The 27,886-nt window shown below is 29.1% G+C and overlaps 1 protein-coding gene across 2 annotated transcripts; it reads right to left on the bottom strand.

Moving 5' to 3' along the window:
• Positions 1-24,860: 24,860 nt before the first annotated feature.
• Positions 24,861-26,602, bottom strand: LOC105114969 (probable WRKY transcription factor 28). Of its 2 annotated transcripts, none has more exons than XM_011011711.1 (3): positions 26,083-26,602; positions 25,831-26,013; positions 24,861-25,449 (listed from the first exon to the last, which is right to left on the bottom strand). In XM_011011711.1, exons 1-3 carry the CDS (start codon positions 26,505-26,507, stop codon positions 25,095-25,097), a joined length of 963 nt encoding a protein of 320 aa, XP_011010013.1. In that variant the 5' UTR covers positions 26,508-26,602; the 3' UTR covers positions 24,861-25,094. The 2 variants fall into 2 exon arrangements, with proteins under 2 accessions (XP_011010013.1, XP_011010014.1); XM_011011712.1 differs by having other exon boundaries at positions 25,831-25,971.
• Between the last annotated feature and the right edge of the window lie 1,284 nt (positions 26,603-27,886).

The raw sequence follows: 27,886 nt of genomic DNA, 5'->3' as shown, positions 1-27,886 counted from the left end.
TTGAATACAAAGCTTATTGGGCTATTAAAGCTTTCAATTCAAACCTGGATGATGCGAGTCAGTTGCGTAAGTTACAAATAAATGAGCTTGAAGAAATAAGAAATGATGCATATGAGAATTCAAAAATTCATAAAGCAAGAATCAAAGACTTTCATGATAAAAGAATCTTGAGAAAAACATTTGATGTTGGTCAAAAAGTTTTGCTTTATAATTCTCGACTCCATTTATTTCCTGGAAAGCTAAGATCAAGATGGAGCGGTCCATTTGTTGTGAAACATGTATATCCTTATGGGGCCTTTGATATTGAGAATCCAAAGAATGGTAATGTTTTCAAGGTCAATGGACATCGTTTGAAAGCTTACTTTGATAATTTTCCTAGTGAAAATGAATCCATTGGTTTGAATGATCCTGTATATGAAGGTTGATTATTTTTTTTTTCTCATATTTTTTTTTTTTTGTGTTTCTTTTTGGTGTGACTTTTGTTTTGCTAGTCTTTCTCCAACCCCGGTCAAATGGCGGATAACGGTACTCCGTGACTCTTAAGTCGGTTCTTTCAGTTTCCCATGATAATTGATAACTCTATATATATTTGTTCAATTCCTTGTTCCTTCTCTTTTCTTTACATCTCTTCTTGACTTCTCTTTAAAAACAAAACAAAAAATGGACACCACTCTTGAAAAATTGAAAAAGTATTTTCCTGCTCTGCCTCAGAATGCGATTACAAAAATTTACCGTGCTAGGTGTGAAAGATTGAGGTTGTTAATGAACCATGGAATTCCTGAAGATATTCGCTGGATAATTGAAGCAAAGATCCGATTATCAGGTGAGTCTTCCAACTCTTTTATTTCATACATGCCTGGGACAGGTAAAAGCACTTTTGCAAAGAAACGTCGTGCAAAACGACTAAAAGTCTGTCACCGATGTGCCAGATGGACTTGTAATACAAAATGTCGTTCTTTAGGAATGGTATCTATAAACCGTGAAGATAAAATACAATTCATTAAGGATGGCTTGAGTAAGGAGTCTTTAGATAATCTTCTATTAACTCTTGAGACGCATCCTAGTGGAGATGTGCATCATGCAATTCATGATTTATGGCCTCATTTTCATAAAGAACATGATCGACTTAGTCTTGGGAATCTGACTGAAAAAGACCCTGTTTGCCAGTTTTTAAGAAAACTGGATGGGAAGCCTATCCCCGACCCATAGAGGGCGTTTAAGCCGTTCTTGGACGTAAAACCAAGGGAAAGCTGTGAGCCACAATCACAACTGCTTGTACATACATTTTTATATATATATATATATAATAATAAAATAATACCAATAAATAAATAAATAAAAAAAAAAAGAAAGAGAGAGAGAGTAAGACTTCAGCTAGCCTACATATAGGTGGTATGCTTTGCATTTTCAATTGTTCATCTATAAAATCTTCTCTTCCTTCCCATCATTTCTACTCAACCCATTCATTCAGCATATATAGAAGTGTGTAGAAATGGCGAGTTCCTCTGTTTCTAAAATAAAAACTATTTGTGTTTTTGGTGGATCTAGTCCTGGGAAAGAAAAAGAATTTTTAGAATCAGCAAATCATCTTGGTCGGGTACTAGCTGAGAGAAAGATTCATTTAGTCTATGGGGGAGGCAGTCTTGGGTTAATGGGGGGTGTTTCAATAGCTGCATTTGTAGGAGGCAGTCAAGTTTTAGGGGTTGTCCCTAAAGCTTTAGCCGAAGGGGACATCATTGGAAAAACAATTGGAGAGGAATTACAGGTCTCTACAATGTCTGATAGAATGAATACAATGTTTAACCATGCCGATGCCTTCATTGCCTTACCAGGTGGTCTAGGTACATTGGAAGAGATCTTTCATATTTCCTCTTGGGCCCAACTGAACATTCACCATAAACCTATGGGTTTGTTAAATGTTAATGGTTTTTATGATAATTTGTTGTCTTTTCTTGATCAAGCTATGGAACAGGAATTTCTAACATCTTCGGCACGACAAATCATAATCTCTGCTGCTACTGCTGAACAATTGATTGACCAACTACAATCTTTCATCCCTGTAATTGATCCCTCCATGAGTCAACTCAATTGGTCAAACATGAAACGCCATAAAAAGCTTAAATTGGATTTGAGCCTTAGTTTGTGAAAAATTGTGTCTTTTGGTTTTATTAATAGCATAATATTTGTGTTTTGTTGTTTCTTATATTTGTTTTAGTGTGTTTCAGGTTTGTCAATAGTCGCTGTTTCAGGTGATATCTTCTACACTCTATCTTTTTGCTTAGAACATTGAGGACAATGTCTCGTTTTGGTTGGGGGGAGAGGGTAGTAGTTGATATTAAAAAAAAAAAAAACACATTATTATTACGTAACTTTATTTTATTTGCAAAACTATTGTTACTAGGATGGCAGAGTAACGGAGGAACTTTAGTGACTCTTGAGACGCATCTTAGTAAACATTCTTAACAAGGTCTATTATAATACTTCTTGAAATATTCAGATTTACAAACTCTTGGATTGTTATCTATAGATTCTGCTTATATGCTCATCTAACAAGTATTGCTAAACCTTCATTTTCACACACACACTCGAACATATGATTGTGGGTTGCACATTGGATTATTACATTATTTGTGTTCTTTTGTTAAAGGTAACAACTAAGGGAAAGGGATAGTATATCATATGCAAAAAAAAAAAAAAAACAAAAAAAAAAACAAAATAATAATAATAATAATAATAATAAAAAAAAAACGAAGTAGATAAGTTTGGTTTCGTAGCCTCCTTGACTTAAGCAAATAAGCCCGAAGGGGTGTTTGAACACCTAGTACCCTAAAGTCAACTGACTTGGGAGTTATTGGCCCAGTGCTTGTTACATGGGTTGAGGAGAAAGCTTAAAGGAATCAAACATTGCACTATCTACATATCAGTATTTGCAACCCGAGTTACTAAGCTCGTAGGGGTGTCTCAACACCTGATGCCCTAAGACCAACTGGTCTGGGAGTCATTAGCCGAAAGCTCGTTACATGGGTTCAGGATACATTGTGCTATAAATTCTTGCTTTTTTAAAAAAAAAAAAGAAAAAAAAAAGAGAAGATAACAATCCCAACCCAAGGAAGTTAACTTTAAACATTAGAACAAAAATTTTGTTTTCTTCCATGAAAAGCTCCATAGCTATGTTTTGATTTATTGAGCACCGAAAGAAGGTTTACTAATATCTTGTTTAAGAGGTATTAAGCAGATATATAAATTTAATGAGAGTTTGTTTATCTGGATAGATTAATAGAAGTTAAATGATGAATGCCTTGCTTTGTGGTATTTGCAAATTATTTTTCTATTTTAATGCTTTGATTACTAGGGACTAGTAATAAGCTGGTTGGGGGGTGTGATTAGTACTTAAAAGTGCATTCTCATTAAGGATTTATGTCATCATATTGCACCTAAAGTATCATTAAATTCCCTAACAAAAGCATGTTTTATATTAGCAAGTCTAAAAATATAATATACCTTTAATTCATGGTAAATGTTCATCCTAAATGCAGGTCTATCACATAAATAAAAGGATTGATTGATGAGTTTAAGGATTGAAATTGAAAGGATAAAAAGAAGGCCAAACTTAGCAAAGTGTTGCTGGTGCATTCCAAACTCGAACACCGTTCAGTAATTTGATCATATCTGGAGCTGTAGATATCAGATTTAGGTCCATTTTATATCGATGGAAAGGTAAGACATAGACCTACAACTTTCATATGAAGTCAAAGACTCAGTTCTGCCGTTTTCAAGCCCAAATCTTAGCAACAACGAAGACGTCGGAAGCTGTCCTGCAGCTCAAGCACTATTCGTTTTTTGGCTCATATCTTGAGTTCTAGAAGTCCAAATGAGCTCTGGTTTTTTTTTATGGAAAGCTGAGACAATTGCCCACAGCTTCCACAATTCAGTTGGCTATAATTCTGATGTGAGCAATGACGTTTTGGCCAGCCAACAATATCAAAAATCAGCCCACAATATCAAAAAACCAGCAGCCATTAATGTCAAAAACCAGCCACCAAATCAATGGATGCCCACCAATTCTTCAATCAATCAATAGTTCTGAAACTTAGCCTATAAAAGGAGGCATTGTCCATGTATTTAGTCATATTAATTTTCAGATCAAAGTTATCTTCTTGCTTTCTCTCTACATCTTTGTAATGTTCAAGTTTTCTTTTATGCTATAGTAATCTCTTGTTTATGCTCTTTCATTTCCTTTCCTATACTTAGTTAACTTATATTATGTTTATGTTCTTATATTGTTTATTTGTGTTTTTCTCCTTCTTAATGTTTAGCTAAGTTAATTATGTCAAGGTGAAAAGGTTTTTCTAATGGTGTTAGAATAGGTATAATATAAACTCAACATGAGCTTTAATGTTTATATCCAAGAAAGATTGTTATTAACATGTTTTATCTTTTTATCTTACTAATTCTTAATACCTTGCTTATTAAATGTTTAATTTAGATTTGTGTTGTATAATATTTGGTACATCAAATGCTTGATCTTTCATAGTTTTCGGCCGAAATCGTTATTATGATAGAAACTTGATTTGTTGTTAACATAAACTAGCAACATGAATGCTTGATGATATTTATAAGTATGGTATTACTTATATAAGATAATTAATATGATCATGTTAGTAATTTATAATGAGCTAATAACGAGAAATCATCCAATTAGAACCTCCTTTGTGTGTGGTTTCTAATTCAGTAATAAAAAGAGTTTATATTATATTTATTTGAAATACCATTAGTGAATCCTATAACCTTGACATATGTTTTGTTATTGTTTAATCCTTACATCAATATCACATCCCAAAACTTTCTTCAACTCCTTTTCTATTATTATTCTCTTTAAATCTTTTTCTTTATTTGTAATTTATATAATTTACCTCCCTGTGGTTCGACCCCGGTCTTGCCGGGTTATTTTACTTTGACACTCCTGCACTTGGGATAAGACATCAACTCTTTGATCGTGTCACATGATATTCATAATAACTTTTACCTTTCTTAAGGAGTCAATATATAATATTTAAAATCAATTATAATTTGATAATCAAATCATTTTTTTATTAACATGTACATATGTCATATTCATTAACTTAATAATTCTTAATTTCGCTATTTACAACAAATCCATTATTCGAGCCCTTCACATCAAATTTATATAGGTATATTTCTATTCACCCATCATGTCATCCAATAAATAAATTTTTCTACCTATATCTAACAAGCAACTTTATCAATATAAAAAGAAACACTACAAAGACACATTCTTTTACAAACAAAAATAATATCATATATTTTTTAATAATTCAACTTTTACACAACAATTTAAAATTCTTTTTCTTCATACCCTTAGTCATTTAACAACTAACTTGTCTTATTATAGTTGATTTCAATTGTATTATTACTATTTTTAACTTATCATATTATATCACATCATTTCCCTGTCATTAACATATTTTCTCCCCACTAGGTAAAAACATTTTAAAGGTTTACTTTATCTTTCATCTTAGTGGTCAATTGCATCACATGATTAGAATATTATTAAATTTCTTTTTCTTTATATACTCATGTTTGAATTGGATTCTCCTCACATAATTTTATAATTTTATTCAAAATATTTCTCATTCTTTTTGTATTTAACAACATAGTTGGCAGTCACATTCTAGCACGTGATCACCACCTTTGCCAATAAAACATCATTCTACTACAATTTATTTTCAGGTCACATTAAATATCAAGTCAATTTATATCATATAACAAACATGTTATTAGATATATATTTTATAATTTCATACATGAACACTAAAAACAATTCCAAATCATGTCACATATATTCTACTTACACATTATTAAACACACCATATACATATGTTTTGACAATTTTAAACAATCATTGCTTATGTTGTTAGTGAATTTTGTCCATTTGTTTTTTTATGTCATATATTCTTATAATAGCTCCCCCCCTTTAGGAACCAAACAAAGATATCCCCAAAACAGTCCCAAGTTATGCCATATAAGTCATTTAAATTAATCTTTATATTCATTTTATTATATTTATTTCAATAATAATAAAAATTTCTATACAAAAATCCATACAATACAATCATACTTTATAATTTACTTGACTTCCCAGAACAACAATGCACTTAATCCCTTTTTATCTCGAAGTCATCCTTTATGTTATAATATCATCTTTCTAATTACAAAGATCATCCTCCTTATCATTATTTGAGTTTGATAGATTATCTACCCTTTCATACATTCTTCTTAAGAGATGCCATTGATTAAAAAAAAAAAACTCAAATTTGATCTCAATGTGTTCCTCTTAAATAAAAGAGTATCATTGAGATTTTTTTTTAGCTTCTATATTGTTGAAAATAACAGATCAAAACTAAGATAATTTTTTTTTCCAAGTATAATTGTGTTTTTTAGCTTACCTGGGGTTTTTATTGGTTGATTATTGGTTTATTGAGGTTCTAAAGATGTTTTTTAGGTCATTTTAGTTGAAACTAAATTAAAATTTAGTTTTTTAGATCTAAAATATCCTAACTCAATTTTATCTACCTCTTCTGATGGTCGAAAGCTAGGCACACAAATAACGCGTCATCTATTATACAATTTTTTTATATATATAATATTAGATGGATGATGCATTGTCCAACTATTTTAAGAAACAAGAAAAAAATGTTAAAACATCTAGGTTGATTTTTAATGGGCCAGGCATGTTGAGCTAGATAGACCCGTGTACCTTGCATGTTTTAGCTTGTTTTCTTAATGTTTTCAATTTAGATTTAAATTATATAAAAATATTTTATTTAAAAATTATTAGATATATTATTTTAATTCATTCTTAGATTAATTAAGAATATTTTTTAGATATTTTTTTATTAAATATCATCAAAATCTTATTATTATTACACATTCTAGATATAAATTACCACATACCAAGTATCCATTTAAATTAAAAGTACTACTTATTTTATAATTTTTAAAGCTTCTACATTACACCATAAGCATTTAATATCATAAATTTACTCAAACTTGAAATTTATATATCTAATCAAAATCTTTTTTAATTTCATACTCATGCCAGACAATTATCCTATATCATGATTATCACACGTATACATCAAGTTAATATATAATTGCATAAAATTTCACCTAATTATTCAATCCTATACTTCCGATCATATTAACTCAATTATGAAGATCATTTATTCAACTAAAAATTTACCTCAAGTATATTCACTTAGACTTTCAAACTGCATTAACACATATTATCACAAAATTTGAACAAAAATTTTGATTTTTCCTTAACATCTTTCATAGGCATCCGCAACACAACATATCTATTGATTTATTTCAACTTTATTTTTTGAATTTATCCTTATTATCACACATTTCATGCTAGTATCATCATATTAACGAATAAAATTTACTTGAAATTCTCTCCTTATTCAATATTTCATCAATTCCAACAATGAAGTTATACCTCATTATGTTCAGCATAACATACCTAAATGTTATATCAATTTAACAATTAAATAACTCTATATTGGAACAGAATCGAATTGACATTAAAAATTGATGACCTACTATTCAAGAAGAACATTTATGGCCAAAGTGTTTGATTCTGATATTTGTTGTTTAGAATTTAAAGAATATTTGGAGAACAATTTATCACAATTTCATTCTAATCTAATGGTTGAAAGAGAAAACATTCGACGATTATGCAGAAAGGTCAATTTCATTCTAATCTAATGGTTGAAAGAGAAAATATTCGACGATTATGCAGAAAGGTGTTTTCTCCAAAATGTTCCACTATTTATATCTCCTAAACAAAGCTAGATGTTGTGAATTCCTCCAGCTAAAATGTATCACACATAGCACAGAACAATAAACCCAAAGGGCAACCCAATCAATAGTTGAAAATAGAGATATGGTTGTTAAAGTGCCTATCATTAATGTGTTTCCTCTCAAAGAGTAGCTCAATCTCACCTAAAGCTCTCAATCATAGTTGATTTTCTCAATTTTTTTAGAGAAGATGAAAGCTTTAGAAGCCATTTTCATGGCTTCTAGGTTTGCATTTGTAATAACCTGTAAAAGAAATTTGTTTTTGGCTCTAATGACCAATTTATCTCTCATAATTATATATAATACCTCTCATATTATATAAATTAAATGCTAATTCAAAAAAAAAAACAAGTAGATTAAAAATGCTAGAATAGCCCATAAAATTAGTCTACCAAATTTTTTTAATGTAAAAAAAATAATGTGTAAGGCATTGCTAACATGTTTTCTAGTAACAAGAAATATTTTAATTATAAACTCAAAATTTAATGCATACATTTAATAAAATAAATTAAAAATTATATACACTAATAAATATTAAAGAGAGATCTTGATATTAACTAAAGACTAAGTCGTAAAATTGAGAAATAGATAATAAAGATCAAGACATTCGATCTTATGGTGTGGGAGCCAATTAAAGTTTTTTATATCCAATTATAAGAAACTAATTTATGAGAAGAGAAATAATATAAATTCTATCAAAAGAAACTAATTTTAAGTCTCCCTTTTCATAAATGACACAAATATATTAAATTAATATTTTTATGAGAAGAATAATAATATAAATTCCATCAAAATAAATTGATTTGCTTGTATAAGTCTCCCTTTTCTCACTAATAACTTTAATTTTAAGAAAAAAATCTAGCCTTTTGTTCTAAGTCATTTAATTAATAAAAATAAAAAAGAAACCATAAGATACATACAAAAAAAACTGTAATATATATTCCCAGCCATAACTCCTTAACCTACTCATTTTTATTTTTATTTTTATTGAAATCTTTTTATCATAATATTTTGTTTCTTAGTGTATATATATACATAGATATAACATTATGATAATTTTTATATGAGTATCTCAAGAAAATAAAATTAATCTAAGGCTTGATGTGGTCATGGGGAACTCTTTGATAGTGCATTAAACTTGTCCCTTAGAAACTCCTAATTTAATTCTTTGTCTAAACCAAATTTGAAATTAAATTATGTGAGGGTTGACTCAATATGTCTTGATCAACTTAGTAAGTCTAAAGATAACTTGAATGACCGTTGCAAACGTTGTTTAACTTAAAAAAAAAAATTCAAGATGACATTATTTTTTTTTAATAATAAGACAATGACATCTTAAATCGACCTAAAATTTTAGTTAACTCACAAAAATTCACAATACGATTCATGGGCCCAGCTGGGTTTAATAATTTAAAATAATTATTTATTTAGTTATATGATAACAAAACTAGACACCCACAACAAAGAAATCAAATATAATTTTTAAGAAATACGATCATCTAGGTCTGTTAATATTTTTGCAAGGCCTTACTAGACTCTAATTTTTATGAACATTTAATCCAAGGTATAAAAATATATTAGGAGACTACTAATAAAATATCAACCTAATCCAATGATTAGATTGCGAGATATTATAAATACTATAAAATTAGATAGTTGAAATTATTTTTCGCCAAAATATGAATTTTGCCTCCTACGTGATTTAATTAAATCATCAAGGTTCTCAAGTTAAATTCATAATTATCATAAACCTTTCCTTGGAGTTTTTTTTACTACTTTTAGTCCAAAAAGTGCGATTGTAAGTAGGGTTTGAATAGACAATTAACATTTCTGGCATAAAGGGTCATGTATTAGTTTATTTAAACTCCCTTTTATTTTTCTATAAATCATCCTCCTTAAATTTACAAATTTTCTCCTTTAAATGATATTTTTATCTGATCTGGAATTTTAAGCACTTTACCATTAGTTAATATTTCATGCTCCTATGTTTATCTTATTTAATAATTACACTCACTTATCAATTTTTAGAATGGGGGTTTACATATAATATTTCTCAATTATCTTATTTATAATTTATCAGGAATTTACATAATCAATTCAACATCTTATTTGAATGCCAATTATTTTGTTTTCCATTAAAAGTTTTTACATCAACATAACAATTGTTAATTGTTAATAACTCCAAAAAATTTATTGTTATCAAGAAAATAATAGTCATAATTGATTTTTAAAAGAAGAATTAATAGTTAATGAGATGTTAAGCTCTTACTTGGAATCTGCTGTCGTTTGACTACCCTAGTCTGCCAAGTAGCTTCTATTGTTTCTCCTGTATCATTATAGTCATAATTATTTTAAATTTAAAATTCTTATCTCAAAAGTCTTATTTTTAATTTTTAATCACTTTGTTCTTATACCCAGGGGTATTTTATAATTATTATTCTATCTTTCATATAATTTAAATTCGATTCATCTATAATTAATCATCTTATCCTAACATACTTGATCAAACCCCCTTCCTTAAAAGAATGCATGGTTTTAATTCCAATTTCTCTTGAATCAATTAATTTTTTAATCATTTAACATCAACTAACATAAGTCCACATGATATATTTAACTATTTAATAAAAAAATTAGATCTTTCTTATCATCATCTTGGCTAAACATTGCATTATGGAACTATATGCTTCAAATTTAATAATAATAGTTCATTGTTAGTTAGAATTGTTGACCAGATCACAATGACATAACTAATCGATTGAATGATTATTATTGCTTTTATTAGGGTTCCTAACAATTGAATAAATGATCGACTGCTTTGATTGACCGATTTGGATAATAACAAAACTCATGGTTCCTTTTATCAATTAAATGACAAGATCATTTGGTAATATTAATTGATTGACTGGTTTGTATAGTTCGTGAGATTTCAGTTTAGCTTTTAGTTTCTATTTATTTTTTAATTTATGTAATACCTAATGATTTTTCATGCTTATTAACCTCATAAAAAATATATTTAATCATTCATTCATTAAAAAACAATTTATACAACATTTTTTATATGTAAAATACACTAATTTTTCTTAAAAAATCAAAATTATTGCTAATCAAGATTCCTTATTTCTTAAGCACACTAAATTGAGACAAGAACAAGAAAAATAAGTTTCTACTCACTTTTTGCCTCTTCCTCTTCTTCTTTAAAGTTGGCCTCCCTTGACCAAACAACCCTTGATAATTTTCAAATTCCTTGCTTGGTCCCTTCCTAACCCCTATTTAATCTATTTATTTATTTATTTATTTTTGTTTTTTAGCAAGAATTTCTCATAAATTTGCTTTAATTATTTTCTTTTTTTATCCCTCGAATGGCTAGCGAACTTAAAAGCTAAGTTTCTATTTATATTTTCTTTGTACTCATAATTATAATCATGCCTCTTTAGTTTAAATATATATTTTTTTATTAGATATCCCTTAGTTTTTTTCTTAAGAATTACGATTTAAATTCATAAATCCTCAGTTTTTTTCCTTAAGAATTACGATTTAAATTCATAAATCTTCATCTTCTTTTGATTCGTGAGGTTAAACCTCTTAACATTTTTCTAATATCATAATATTGTAACTGGGTTTTACAAGATAGGCGGGGCGTTGAGGAAGTTGGTTTCAGTTTATTGGGTGGTGGTGCTTGGTGGTTTATGGCTAAGAAGTGATCGGATGATTCTGGGAAGATGTCAATTTTTGCCGGGCAATATGAGAGTGTACGGTGGTTTTTGGAGAATGTTTGATTTGGTTTGCTAACTGGAATTGCGAGGGATATTTTGGGTTTTGGACTGTGAAAAGACGAGAGTGCAGGATCGGTTAAGGGGGGTGATGAAGGGTGATTGGGTTGGACGTTGGTTTATTTGTTTTTATGGAATTCCCCAGGCTGTTGTTCATCCCCCGTGGTTCCTCTCTGTGTTGTCCTTCCTGGAATCAGAGGCTGTGTTCTTGGTTTTCTTCCGCTGTGTTTAAGAGGTTCTACGTTGATTGTGCTGATGTTGGTACTGGTTTGAAGAGGCTGGTCCACGGTGAAATCAGGGGGCTGATGGTGACGGTTGTTTTTGGTTGTTTCTATTTTTGGTTAATTTCTCTGGTTCCCCCGTGAATGAGAGGCTTTGTGTTGTTTTTCTCTGGTTTATTCCTCGGAAGGCTTTATGTTGATGCAGGCGGCTGCTAGGTATAGTGGATGAGAACTCCCCCTCTTCTATGTGCTGTGCTGGTGTTTATAAGGGAGAGGCCATTTCAAGGAAATATTAAAATAATATGGTAGTTAATTTTTATAAAAAATTTTATATTAAAAAATATTAAAATAATATTTTTTTATTTTTAAAAAATAATATTTGAGATTAACGCAGCATATTAAAACAATCTAAAATATATATGAAAAATTAATTTTTAATTAAAAAATAAATTATTTGAGATTAACGCAGCGTATTAAAATAATCTAAAATATATATAAAAAATTAATTTTTAATTAAAAAATAAATATTTTAAAAATATAAATCAGCGTGTGTTTCCAAACACTTTGTAAAAATTCAAGAGGATTAATTGATTTGAAGAAATTAATTTGAAACTTTGATTGTTGAATCTGGGTTTGAAAATATAGGATTGAGAGAGATTAGAGCCAATCATGATTTCATACACGTGAAAATAAAAAAAAATGAAATAGTAGATATATTTAATTATTGGACTAAATTGAATCAATTGAAAACAAATAGACTGAAATGAAATTAATTTGAGATTGAATTGAATTAAATCAATTTAATCAGACTCAATTGAATCAATTAGACTAAATTAAAATAGATGGCTTGATTTGGACTGAAAATTTAGGACAAGCATGTCCTCATTTCCATCACATTCTTGGGTTTTAAATTTTTTAATTTTAATTGAATCAGCTTTATATCACCTTTTTTTTTTCAATTCTACCTTTATTTGAATCAACTTAGACCTCTAGATTTAACTATTTGTTGCAAATTCACCCTTGATCCTTAATATGGTGTCATTTTAATCAATCTAACTTCCAATTTTGATTTCCCTTTTCAAATAACTCCTTAATTGACCTTTTAATTTGGTCAAATGCTTCAAATTCATCATTAACTCTTTAATTTTCTAATCTTAGCCAAAGTAAATCCTTTTTCTTCAATTTCTCTTCAATCAAATCCTCATTTATGACCCAAAAAATCCCAAACTTCATTTTTGTTTGTGATACTTAATTATTGGTCCAATTTCAACCCTAATTATATATTTTATTTTTATTTTTTAACCCTAGTTATTTTTTTATTTTTATTTTCAAGATTTTTTGACATAAAAAATTAAATAAAAATGAAGAAAATAACAAAATGACTAAAATTAACTAAAATTATTGAAAACATATTTTTTTTTTGAATTTTTCTATTCTTTTTCAACAATATACAAAAATTAAAGGTCGACATTTGGATTATGATAGGGATTAATTATTCCAGAATACAATTGAAATCAGTATCGGTATAAAAAAAACAAGAAGAAATGGTGTCAAGTCTAAATTCCTCATGAACAATAATAATGATTTTAATTAGTTATTTTTGGATTGGGATTTCCATTAATAGGAATAACAAATCTTTTATTAAGAGACATGCTTCAAGCTTATTCCTTATATTTCCTTTTTATTTAAGGATAGCTAGTTAGTTTTGTGAAAAATTAACATAAGGGTTTTTGTTATTACTAAAAACAAGATTAAATCATATACTATCTTTTGTTCTTGTTTAAGATTTAAATCTTTTTTTTAGGAAGTTAACTTCATGTGGGAGATCTTTAAAGGTTACCTCTTTTAGGTAGTCAAACTTTTTAAAAATATCTTTAGATCATAAAAGGGTTTAGACAGGTTTAGCTTGAACTCTTGGGTTTAAATTATGATGTCTAATTTGTTCATTAAACTTACTATAATATTAAATTTTTGTATAAGAATTATCTAGTTTTTCAATGATTTCTTAAAACAACTCCTGATCTCTAGTTAAAACATTGATTTCTTTATTAGAAAAAATATAAATTTCATCAAGTTCAAGACTTTTTTCATCTTAAGATTCCACAGACCCTTACTAGAACTAGACTTCACTCCAAAAAGCAAAAGCTCTAGTTTTTCTTTAATATTATCATCTAAATCTATCTTATTAATCCTTATTTTAACATGACAATTAATAAATGGTTTAAAAGACTTTTTATTGCTAAATGTTTTTGGATTGCTTATAGTTTTTGTAATATGGATAAGTTTGGACTTACTAGCTAACTATCTGTACTTAGTTTTAGTTTTGTAGTTTAAATAATTTTTTTTCTTAAATTGCTATCTTTAGTAATATAATCATCAAATTGAGCATAAAAAAATCCTAATTCTTTTTTGAACTAAAATTGCTCTCTTTTAACCTATTTTTGGACCTTAATATCATTACAAATCTCAAGGCTTTCTTTATGGATAAAGTTAATGAGCTCTCTATAAGTCATTTATTGGAAATGAATTTTCCATTAGAAAGGTTTTGGTATTTATTTTGGACTTTATCTCCTAACACTTTTGGAAGACCAACTAAATTTTTTTCTTTCTAAAAAGGTAGATACCATGTTCTCTTTAGCAAATCAAATTCATAAGGTTATCTTTATATCACATAAAATCATTCATCTTTATACATTTAAGGTTTGATAAAAGTTTTGGATTTTTATCTTTGACCCGTGAAGGATCACTTATAAAGGCTTTAAATATACCAAAAATTAAAGATGCAACAACATCTTGAATGAGTTTATCCTTGTCACAATCCATTTTTGGGCCCCTCGCATGAAAAATAATAAAATACAAAAAAATCAAAAAATATTACCAAAAATATGAATATTGGAAAAAAGATGTCAGCGTGCCTAAAAAATGGGTAAAAATTGGTTTAAGAGGTTAACAAATACAAAGATGAAAATGTAGCAGTATTTTATTGACTAATGATAGCCCTATTGATAAAAAAAATTAAATTTGAGTAAAAAAAAAATCCAAGATCAGATATATATGGACTCATTTAAATTTTATTGAAGGTTTAATTGAATTAATGGAGAGGTTGATTGCAAGAAAAATTGATTTTTGAGTCAATTTAGGCTTTAATTAGAAGAAATTAAAGTTCTAAAGTCAAATTATAGTTTTTAGAAGTTAATTTGGTCAAATCAGGAGTTTAATTGCATAAATATTAAAATGTGATGGCCAATTAGAGACTTAATTCAAGAAATCCGAAACTAAGGACTAAAATGAAAAAGGCGCGTAAGTAGAGAGTTTGGAATTAAAACCAGTTAGGGGCCTAATTGAAAAAATTAGAAGTTTATTGCTCATTTGAGGGTCAAATTACATAATATCAAGACCAATAATCAAAGTGAAAAAGGCGGCCAACTATAGGGTCGCTATTGGATTTTTTACAAAGATATAATTGCATTGATTTTAAATTAAAATTGCAATTTAGAACTTGATTGAATAAATTACAAATTGAGGACCAATATAAAAATTCATATGTTTTTTGCTGCCTTTTTGTTTAAATGAAACAACACATTTTGTCCAAAACATTGCCGTTTCATACACTGTTTACAAAAAAAAGAAGGAAAACTCAAAACGATGTCGTATAGCCTAGACCTGGCCTAACCCTTCTAGCCTACAGTAGATGGGCCAGACCTGGCCTAACCTTTCTAGCCCAGTTCAATTTATTTATTTATTTTTTATTTAAAAAATTCAAAAATATTTTTTTTAGAATTTTTTAGAATTTTTTCATATATTTTATGCAATTTTGATTAATGTCAGACAATATTTTATATCATAATGTTGGGCCAGTGCTGGCCTATTTTGGTGTATGTTGGGCCACACTGGCCTATTCCAAATACATACACCATAAAAATATAAACCCAGTATTAAAATATTCAATTTTTATCAAAACTTTTAAAAATAGAAAAAAATATTTTTGTGCATATCCAATGTAAAAAATTGATTTTGTATTTTTCATACATCAAAAACAATGTTTTAACATGCATTTTGACTTTAATAACTAGTTTACTAAAGACTACAGAACATTGGCCAAAATTTCAATAACAACAAAAATTTTATTTTGTTTTGCCTCTTAGTATCCGGGGTATGACATTACACATAATGCATATTTCGGATATTTAATTCCTTTTTCAGATAATAGTGGTTAGGTTTAACTGTAATTTTTTATAATAACCTCCTTATTGAGGAGGGTTTGACGGTTAGGTTTAACCGTAATTTTTTATAATAACCTCATTGAGGAGGGTTTGTCTTGAACCTTAGACAGACCAATAATTATAAACCATAAAATAAGATGTTAGGTTTGATCAAACAAAGCAATGCAGCCTACCTTAGGTAGAGCATATTTGGAGTGTTAATACCTTCCCTTGACGCAATCAGTCTCCGTACCCGATCTCTGAGACTAGTTAGAATTTCTAGTAATTAAAATAATAGGTGGTGACTTCCATTCAAATTTTCCTCTGATAAGAGACATAAGAATTCCTTGTCTCTTCATATTTTCGAGAGATACACCACATTTCCAATTTTTCCTAGATGGTGGACGATCGTTGCGATGCCGCATACCTGTGACAATTCTTGTAATTTGAAATTCGATTTCCTTTAAATTCTATCCTTACAAATTAAAAATTAGTACTGTCATAACCCATTTTGGGTTATTCCTCAAAATTTTACCTTTTTTCCTTCCCCATAAAAAAATAAAAAAAGAATAGAAAGAATACTGATTTTTGGCCAAAGTAGGCCTAGAAGGATTTCAAATATACAAAAAAATCAAGATAAAATTTTGGACAAATTAAGAGTCTAATCATACCGCTTTGCACCAAAACTAGAGAAACAATGTACATTTAAGATCAAATTAAATGATTTTTAGACGAATATCCATAAAAATTAAGCTCAAAAACATAATTAAATTTTTAATAGGCCAATGTAATTTAATCATGCGCTAAATTAAGAATTTAATTATGTTTAAGAATTAATTTGAGTCCAATTAAAGAATTTAATTAGATGCAAGGACTTAATTATACTTTAACTGAATCAAATTAATTTTATTACAGACTTAATTAGTGAAAAATTAAGTTTGGGAGCCCAATTTGGGCTTAATTAAAAAGATTGAAATTTTATAAGACCAATTTAATTTTTTTATAAAGTCAATTGATTTAAGTCAAGGGTAAAATTGCAAGAAAATTAGAAGTGTAAGGTCAATTAAAGGTTAAATTAAAAAATTCACTGTCAATGACCATTTAAAAAAAAACACCGGACTCTTGAGACTTAATTAATTGAAATCAGGGGTGAAATTAAAAAGATTAGAAAGTTTAATGGTAAATTAAGGGTAAATTTACATAAATCCAAGACTAAGGACCAAAATGAAAAAGTCATTGAAATTCAAGGTTAACATTGAAGTTCAACAGAGACAAAATTATATAAAATTAAAAGTTTAGGGTCAATTAAGGATACAATTGAAATAAATTAAAAGCTGGCAGACTAAATTGAATTTTGACCAAACCCTTAAATTAAAACCCTAAAAAGTCCCATTTTGAATAGTAAAAAAAAAAAAAGACATACCAACCAACGTGTCATATGATATTATTCATCTTCTTCCACCTTTGCCCGAAAACGTTGGCCAGGTAGCTATTTTTTCAGAGCATTTAATACTTTATATTTTCATGAAATTTGACAAAATATACACCACCATGATGACTTGATATTTGAACATACTAATGGTTCTTTCTAGCTGATTGATACCACACCTTAGTATGGTTCTTTCTAGCTGATTGATACCACATCGATCGTGGTGTTAGCCCAAAGAAGTTCATAATGGTCACTTTAAACTAACGATTGTAATCCTTTCGGTTTGAATCAAGAGTCAATATTTGACACTAGTAAAGATAAATTATCTCTCTTTCACCCCCTATAAATAGAGGTAGATTCCATTTATGGAGAGGGAAGAAATCAATGATCAAAGTTGGCTAAAATTTAGCCTTTTCTCCATTCTTTTTCTGCCATTAATGTTTTCCTCTTTCTTTGCCACTTTATTAGCCACCATAACCTCCTCTATGCTGTGACTAACGACGACTTAATAACCTTGTAAACCCATTTCTCATTGGCGATAGAGATAGCCACTACAAGCTTCTCCCTCTTTGTCACGAGCTTTTTCTTTTTGCATTATAACAATGGTTGTTTTTCTCTAACCCCACCATGAGCCACCAACACCTTCACCCTACTCATGTCAGACTAGTGACGATAGTCGCATCCCCTCTACATCAGGTAGCCTTCCTCTTCCTTCCCTCAATTCCCCTTACAACATGCAATATCTCTAGTTACATATAGAACGTGAACATTGATTCATGTTCTGCAAAATCATTAACTTATAAGCTGGGTTAGACCTATTTTAGCCTAGCCTAGATGGTTGAGTAGGGTCCAGTTTAGCCTAAAAAAAGATGTTGGGTCGACAATTGGCCCAACCCAACTCAATCAAGTTTGACCCATTTCAACCCAACCCAATATATTTAATAATAATATTTAAATATTAAAAAAATTTAAAAATATTTCAAATTTTTCAAAGGGCATTTTAAAAATATTTATGGGTTCCTTACATGTTTTTCCAACTATTTTGCATAATTTCATGTTGTACACTTACACTATAAGATACATATCTAATATTAAAAATACTTAGTTCCCTCCTAAACTTAAAAAACAATAAAAAAAATCAAACTTTAAAAATTAAATTTTCATTTAAAAAATATATTATTTTTTATGCATACGGTCAAATCCTAAAAACTTTTCATGTATATTTTTAAAAACTATAAAATCACATTTTTATCATGTTTTAAAAATGCAAAAAATAAATATCATAACCAATTTATGATTATTCATTAAGGTTTGATCAAAATATAAAACAACCATAACAATTATTTTTCTAGAAACATTAGGGATAAGTTATATTTAGAAAATAAATACGATGCTAAAATTTTAGCCTTAAAATAATTAGGCTTTAATCAAATAAGGTAAAGACTTTTTTCACAAAGAGAGATTTGTCTTGAACCTTAGAAAAGATTAATAGACAGAAATGTGAATTACAATAACAATCAAACAACAAAGCAACTTATTGATTAATACTTAAAAGTAAATTTTTATCAAGATTTTATATCATCATTTTGTACTTATAGTATCAATATTTCCTTAACTAAAGCATATTTTATAATAACAAATCTGATATCATAAGGTACCTTTAATTTATGGTAAATGTTCATCTTAAATAAAGGTCTATCATATAAATAAAAAGATAGATTGATGAGTTGAAATACTAAAATTGAAAGGACAAAGAGATGACCAAACTTAGAAAAGAGATGCTGGTGTAGTCCAAACTATAGCACTGTTCGATATTTGGGTCATATCTGGAGCTATAAATCTCAGATTTAGGTTTACTTTATATTGGTGGAAAGTTAAGACATAGGTTTACAACTTTTATTGGAATGGAAGGAAAACTTAATTTTGCTGTTTAGAAGTCCAAATCTTAGCAACAATATAAAAGTCTGAATCTGTCTTGTAACCCAGACACTGTTCAGTGTTCATCCTATATCTTGAGTTATAGAAGTCCAAATACCTCAATTTTTTTTAGAAAGCTGAGACAATTTTCTAGAACTTTCGTGTGGAAGTCTGGTTCAAATTTTGAAGTTATTAATGATGTTTTTGGTAAACAAGGAGATAAAAATTGTCATCAAGTAAAGAGTTGGCCACCTACTCAATAATTAGTCATCAAATCAATAGTTTCCATTTTTGGCCTATAAAAGAAGATATTTGCCATGCATTTAGGCATTTTCATTTTCAAATCATGATCATGCTCTTGCTTTTTCAAATCATAATCATGCTCTTGCTTTCTCTCCTTTTATTTTTGTAATACTTAAGTTTTGTTTTTATTAATATCTTGTTTATTCCTTTCAATTCCTTTCCTTTACTTAGTTAACTTTTATCTTATTTATGTTCTTATCTTATTTATTTATATTTTTTTCTTTCATTATATTTAGCTAAGTTTATTATGTAAAGGTGAAAAGGTTACAATAATAGTGTAATAATAAGTATAGTGTAAACTTAACATGGACTTTAATGTTTGATACTAATATGTTTTATATTTGTTATCTTGTTCACTCTTTAATACTTTGCTTGTTAAATGACTAATTTAGATTTATGTTTTACAACACTTGGTACAACAAATGCTTGACACTTTCATAGCACAAATTGTATGGTATAACCGACACTTGTGTTATGAAAGGAACTTGATTTATAGTTAACATAAGTTATAATCATAAATACCTGACAACATTTATAAATATTAATGTTATTCGAATAAGATAACTAATGCAATCATGTTAACAATTTATAATCTGATTGGAACCTCCTTTATGTGTAATTTCCATTTGAGTAATAAGAGTTTATATTATATTTGCTTGAAATACCATTAGTGGATCCTCTAATCTTGACATTTGTTATTATCATTGTTTAATCCTTACATTGATGTTCCATATCAAAGTTCTTATCAACTTCTTCTTGTTCTTGTTCTTGTTCTATTACTACTATTACTACTACTACTACTATTATTATTGTATTGTTGTTATTTATAATTTGTACAATTAACTTTCCTATGGTTTGACCCCGGTTTTGCTGGGTTATTTATTATTTTGACACTACTGCACTTAGGAGAATACAATCTTTTGGTCGTGTCACACTACTGCATTGAGGTGAAGCGTTTTTTCCTTACACAACCAGTCCCTTACCCGGACTCTTACAAACCAAATATTTTCTAGTAACTATAATACCAGATGAGAACTCTTGAACCGTATAATCATAACTTTATAATTATACTTAAACCCTCTTTTCAACACACACTATCAAAAGGCAGATCCACTGTTCTTGACTCCACACGTCACGCTGTGACAAGAATTATGGTCAAACTAGACGAGCAGATTGTCCCACCATCCTTTTAACTAATTTATAAAGCTAACTACAAGTAATTGAACTATATCTCTACCATAAATACTTGTTTTGGTTTTGTAGGCATTAGATACCATAATAATTTCCTAGAGTAAACCAATAACATGATACTCAACTAATCCATCTAGGTTGTATTCATAAATATAGTTGGAGTTGTATTTATTTTGGATAATTATGAGTTTTTCTTCAAAAAAATATGTTTAGGGTTATAGGCCTTGGTTAATGCATTTTAGAAAAAAATAGCTACTCTTGTTTGATTTTGTTTATTTCAATTTTATCTTAATTAGAAGATAAACATGAAATATCTATTTTTACTATAATGAGTAGAGAATTAAAAGCAACCTGAGATCTTAATTAAAAAAGATGATTCTTAATTTTTTTTCTAGAGAGTTCTAATGAAATCTTATAAAATTTGAAAATAGATCTTCAAAAAACAACAATTTCATGATAAGCGATAGTCTCTGAATGATTCTAAAAATTTTCTATATTTGTTAATTGGTTCCTAAAAAGCTAAAATAATTTATTAGTATAATTATTTTGCTCAAAGATCTTTCTAAGATTACTAGACATGACATCTTTATGTTCTTTTTTTAATTTGAAAAGTATTTTTAATTAAAGAAGTTCATTTAGAAGGAATCTTAATTTCAATAGAAAGAGAATGTATATCTTCTATCTTTTTTTTTTTTTGATTTACGTGGGGTGTCCGGGCCAGCTTACGCGCACCACGACTAATCCCCACGGCCCACTGAACATCCTGCAAGCCCAGTGAGCAGGTAAGGCACCGCGGGGGTGACAGACGTGCATGGTGAGGTTCGAACCCAAGTGCGGAGGAAGGGGACAAGCCCCTCCCACCGCTAGGCCAGAACCTCACTTGCGTATATCTTCTATCTTAGAACTTGTACTAGTTTCCTATTTTCAGGTTTTTGTAAAGATATTAAAAAAAAAAGTCTATATTATTTTCTAAAGCACAAAACTCAAATCATTCAAAAAAACATTATATGAAATATATGAGTTTTCATAAATTTATAATATTATTCTTGAATTTCAATTTTAGCTTCATAAATTTTTGGAAGAACCACTTTTTTTAATTTTTAAAAGTAGTAAAATACTATTTTTTTATGAGAATTTCAACCTATGATAGGCACATTGTTCAATGAATTATACTGTTCACGTGCATAGTTTTTTTTTCAATGTGTTAATTTTTTTAACAATTTTTTTTTTTAAAAACTAGTTTAGAGTAAATTAAATTCACTTACATTATGATGTAAATAATATTTTTTTTCTCGAAAAAATAGTATAAAGTAAATTAAATTCACTCGCATTGTAATATCAATTTTATACCTGATAATATTTTATCTGATTTTATTACACACTCAAAAAATTATAAAAACTATAGTTTTTATCGGCTGAATTTTGTATGCAATGAAATTATAATTAGTTTAATGAAATAATAAAAAATATTTTATATCAAGTATTATTTATTTCATAATGTAATAGGAGTAGTTAATTCTATAATATTTAAATTTAAAACCATCAATATTAATATTAATATATATATATATATATATATATTAATATTAATATTGATGGTTTTAAATTTAAATATTATAGAATTAACTACTCCTATTACATTATGAAATAAATAATACTTGATATAAAATATTTTTTATTATTTCATTAAACTATTTATAATTTCATTACATACAAAATTCAGCCGATAAGAACTACAGTTTTTATAATTTTGTGAGCGTGTAATAAAATTAGATAAAGTATTATCAGGTATAAAATTAATATTATAGTGTGAGTGAATTTAATTCATTATATACTAATTTTTCAGGAAAAAAATATTATTCACATTACAATACAAATTAATTTAATTTACTTTAAATAATTTTTTTTTTTAAATATTAATAAAATTAACAATTTTTAAAAAAAAAGTGTGTGAACAATGCAATTCACTGCACTGTTTATTATTTTGCAAGTGAACAGTGCAAATCTATTGCACTGTTCACATACACTGTTCACGCTAATTAAAATTAGCGTGAACAATATGCACAAAGCAGCATTTTACTGTTTTTTCTTTTTTTGTATCTCAAACGCGAAAAAACATGAGATCTATATACAATAAAATATATTTTATTTTTACTAAATAGGTTACATCTATGTTTTAAATAAAACACAGACGCAATCTTGAGAATGGAACAAGAATCACCCTAGTTTTTGGTCCGAGCCAATTTCTTCATCTGATTCTATGGCAATTTTTTCCGGTCAAGATATGTGGCCCAAGTTAGGCAGTGACCTGTCTTCATGAACCTATTGGGAGAGGCTTTTGCCCTAGATTCCTATTCCAACTTCAAATTTCAACGGTCGCTGCAGTCAACTTTTCTCGCTTTTCTTCACCCCACATGGAGTGTCCATTCAACCACAAATTCCAAGCTGACCACTGACAGTCATACTGATGCTTCTTTTCTCTAAACGTTTTCAGACATTATTTAGGCCACCGAGCAGCAATTGTTTGGCATTCAAAACACATGGTTATAATCCATCAGGTGCCCACCTACAATGGCGTCGCCCCTTCGTCAAAACTAAAAGCATTGCATTTGCCATCGAATCCACAAATAATTGCAATAACTATTGGAAAAACATTGAAAGCGAAGGAGTTTCGAGTCTTAATGATTCCGATTTATTTTAAATATTATTATATAATAAAAGATCCGGGAACCCCACATAGATTTGCTCTTTTTCCTTGTTTTTCCGGGAACCCCACATAGATTTGCTCTTTTCTCTTGTTTTTCGGGGAACCCCACATGGACTTACTCACCTGGCATCGATCCCATGCCTACAGGCTACCAAAGACGTTCTAGGAAGCAGTTCATTCATTATAACATAGTTTGTATAGCTTACAAAACTGATTGATCAATCCTCTAGTTTTAAAACTCAAAATTCAATTCCAATAATTTAGTCCCTCCATCAATTACATGTTGTTTTGTCAATTTTTTTCCAAAAAAGTCTTGAGAAGAGAATGAAGAAAGAGAAGTAGGGATGACATATGGGGAATTTTGACTAGAAAAGAAGTACTTTGTGAACTTTAGATCACATGTTGATTCATTGTTCCTTTGCTGGTGTTTATGGTGCAAAATTCTGTCCTAGTGGGGCTTTACTTGGTGTGTTTCGGACACACTAGACAACTTTTTGTTCCATTCACCAATGTTTAAGGAACTTTTCAACGCAGACATGAGAAATTCTCTCTTTTAGTGCTGCCTGGGTGTCTTTGATTGGCCAGAAATAATAAAGTTTTCAACAATACATCACCAGATTTGAAGCCATGCTTCGTTCTTACTCTGATGCGTTTATCAGCCTGGATTAAGAGTAATGACAGATTATTTACATATACAGGTTGAATTCGTTGCTGTACAAACAATTAGAGGAGACATCCTGTCCAATGATGAATAGACTTGGTGCATGGCTTTTATATCTTCTAGTGTATTTGTGTAGTCTTCTCTTCTGCTTTTTTTTTATGTTTATTTTGCCTTTCCTTCTTTGTAATTTTCTTTCATTCCTGAACTTGTAATTTTTCTTAATGGCCATATTAATTCTAAATGGCAAGTACTGTAATAAAATTCCTTCGATTATTATTAAAAAGTATTTTGTGTAGGAGAAAAAATTAAATCAAGGAATATATTTAATATTGGTCAAGAAGCATTAGTTTTATACTGCAAGAATGTATTAATCAGATTTAATAAACTATAGAGACTGCGTTATAATTTATTCCATAGACAAATATACCCATCAATAGATTAACAGTATTCTATGCATTAAATTATTCAATTTATATGTTATATGAGAATAAGACTAGGAAATTGTTTCATTCTCAAAAGATCAATTACACCTCCATATATAATACAAAAAAAAAAAAAGTAATGGAAAGGTTCTTGAAAAATATAACGTGCAATCCTCCTAAGGCTAGGTTCTTGAAAAACATACATGAAAGCATTTCCCAATATTGTATCTTCTCAATCAAATCAATCTCTAATATAAAGAAAGCACATATATTCACTTCAAATCTGTACTATTTGAAGTAGGTATATAAGGAAGAAAAGAAGTATTAATTACCTAACAAGTCAGGAAGGTAAGATTATTAAAGCACAGGTGCAGTGAGACAGACTTCTCAAGGCTCTTGTCTAAAGAGCATGGAAGGAACAATGTCTTGCAAAAGTCCATAGTCAGGAACTTGATTAACGTTTTGTGGATATGCCCCCAAATTTTTGTTGCTTGTGGCAGCAGGCATTTGAACAAGATTATATCCTTGAAGATGAGCTGGGAAGCGCCTAGGCCCAGTTGCCAGGGGTGCAGGTGTTAGCATAGAGTGTGAAAACATGGCCGAAGCACTTCCTCTAATTGTTGTTGGAATTGGATGATTATGTTGGCCCTCGTACGTTGTAATCACAATTGATGGATCCTGGAATGACCTTTCTACACGTTTCTTCACAGTGCATTTCTGAGTAGTACACCGGTAATAGTTCCTGATACAAATAATATTTGTTCTGAATTTGATCTGGAACTCTCTTAAATTTGTGACGATGTAGTGTTCTTAGAGATTCAGGCAATCATGTGTAGCTAGCTAGCTGTAATGCTCTTGGAATTCAGTTAACACATGAACACAGCAGATCAAACATATACACAAATGTAAACTTGTTGTCTATAATTACCGATCCCTTTTCATCTTATGAAATTGAAGATATAAAAGAAAATATGAAGGGACGAAACAAGCAGTATCATCTTTGTTCTTCTTTGACCTTAACTTTGGCAATCATCAGTAAGTGCAAAAGCATTTTGTCAGTGCCAAATATTTAGTATGTTTCAGTTTACTTGCTGTGCTTTGGGTGTTAGAATTAGAGGCATACCTTGGATATGAACTGTTCCTGACAGCCTTCTGTCCATATTTTCTCCATCTATATCCATCTTCGAGATGGTCAACCTCGCTCTTGGTCATGAAGGCAAATCGCGGCTCTTTTTTCCTTTGCTCGGCTTTCTTCTTTGCCTTGCTGATGACATGTATAGTTTTCACAACAAGAGTTACACCATCTCTATTTAAAGAATATTGTCAAGATTAATTAAGAAAGTGCAATATAATAATTACATGACGAAAAACCTACTCTTTCTTATCAGAGCATTCTCCACCATCCTCTGGCCTTGAAGGTTGCGTCTCTTTCTTGGTCTTTCCCGAGTCTTCATCACCACCGGCCTCACTTGAAGAAAAAGAGAGTGAAGAATTAGGGGTGGCTGGAATTTGATCGGTGCTATTACCCCAACCTAAAACTCTAGCTTCCACTGGCTTCGAATTGCCTTCTATGGAAGAAAATACTTCAGATGAAGAAGGCGACAGGCCATAGGCTTTTGCAAGTGAATTAAAGTCCAGGGATCCATGCAAGCACTCACTAAAGCTCATGTATGGAGAAGGATCAAACCCTTGTCCAGGACTGTTATAAGTTGATGAATCAAGAATGGAAAGAGGCTTGACACCACGGCGATCCTCTTGGAAAGGAGTGTGGCAGTAGAGGTCTCTATGTTCGTTAGACATGAATAAAGAAATAGAAGAAGATGAAGTGATCAAGAAGAAGGGGTTTGGTGCTTAGGTTTTGGCTGTGTGTTCATTTACTTATTCGAGTTCCTATTATATAAAAGAGTGTGAGAGTTTGAATCATTCCTTGCCGATACCTCTTTTAAACCCGTTTATAAAATATTTTTTATTTAAAAATATATTAAAATAATATTTTTTGATTTTTTTAAAATCACTGCATAAAAATAAAAAATTTAAATATTTTTAAAAATACATTTAAAGTATAAATACAAACATCACCAAATAATAGTTTACATGCTACCAGCTCCATTGAGAAAGGCAAAAGAGGTGCCTTGACATAAGGAAACATTTTCCGTCCTGCATATCCGTAGAGTCCCTATTCCTAGTCTACCTTCACGGCTCCTTAAATACTTATTATACTCTTATCGTTTTCAGGAAAATAAAATAATATAAAATAAAATGAAATAAAATGACCGATCGAGGTCTTCAAAGGTTTTTCAACAATAATATTAAATTTTTAATCATTTAAATTGGATGTCATTGGTGCATTTTTATGTATTTAGTAATTAATGTTTATCTGATTTTTTAAGAAAGTACTAATTAAAAAATTAATAAGGTTAATTATTTATCATGCAAGGTGTAATCTTCTTAATTAAAGCCGCTTCCTGAGGGGGACCCTTCGTCAGTCATCTTCTCCGAGGGACAATCTTCTTACATGTATGTATAATATTTATACAAGGAGGAACTCAAGCTATTATTCTTTATTCTTTAGTAGTTATTGCTGGATATATAAAACTCCAATTATTTTAACTTGGCTGGTGGTTTGATTAAAAAAAAATATGGAAATTAGAGTTTTAATTTTTCTTCTGTTTATTTTTTATAAAGTTTTTAATAATCCATTTTGACTCTACATTTTCAAACATATTTTAAAGAAAATTAAAGAATTGAGAAAAATATAAAATATAAACAAAAATAGTAAGGGGCGGTTTCGGAAAATAAAGAAATAGAGATCAAAATAAATAACAAGAGTTAGTTTAGGCCTCTTTGAAAAACAATTATGATATAAAGAGATATAGAAATAAAATAAAAAATAAAAAGAAGATAAAAAAATAAGTGATAAAAGTAAGTAAAAAAATAAAAATAAATAGAGAAGAGCCTATAAATAAACCATGTATCAAATACAAAGGGGTTATCGTAAACCATTTTTTACCATTGTTTTTCAAAATATTTCCATAAAAGTTGAAAAAAAGGCATAACTCCCAAAAAAAAATTAAACAAAGTAAGTAAAAAAATTAAACAAAAAAAAATTAAACAAAAAAAAATAACTCACACTAATTTTTTGACTTTGGACTATTTTTTTCTTGTTAATTATTTTTTTA

Source organism: Populus euphratica, unplaced genomic scaffold (assembly GCF_000495115.2).
Source record: "Populus euphratica unplaced genomic scaffold, PopEup_1.0 scaffold615.1, whole genome shotgun sequence".
Taxonomy (NCBI): Eukaryota; Viridiplantae; Streptophyta; class Magnoliopsida; order Malpighiales; family Salicaceae; genus Populus; species Populus euphratica.
Note: the sequence above shows the minus strand (reverse complement) of the source record. Positions and strands in the feature narration are given on the sequence as shown.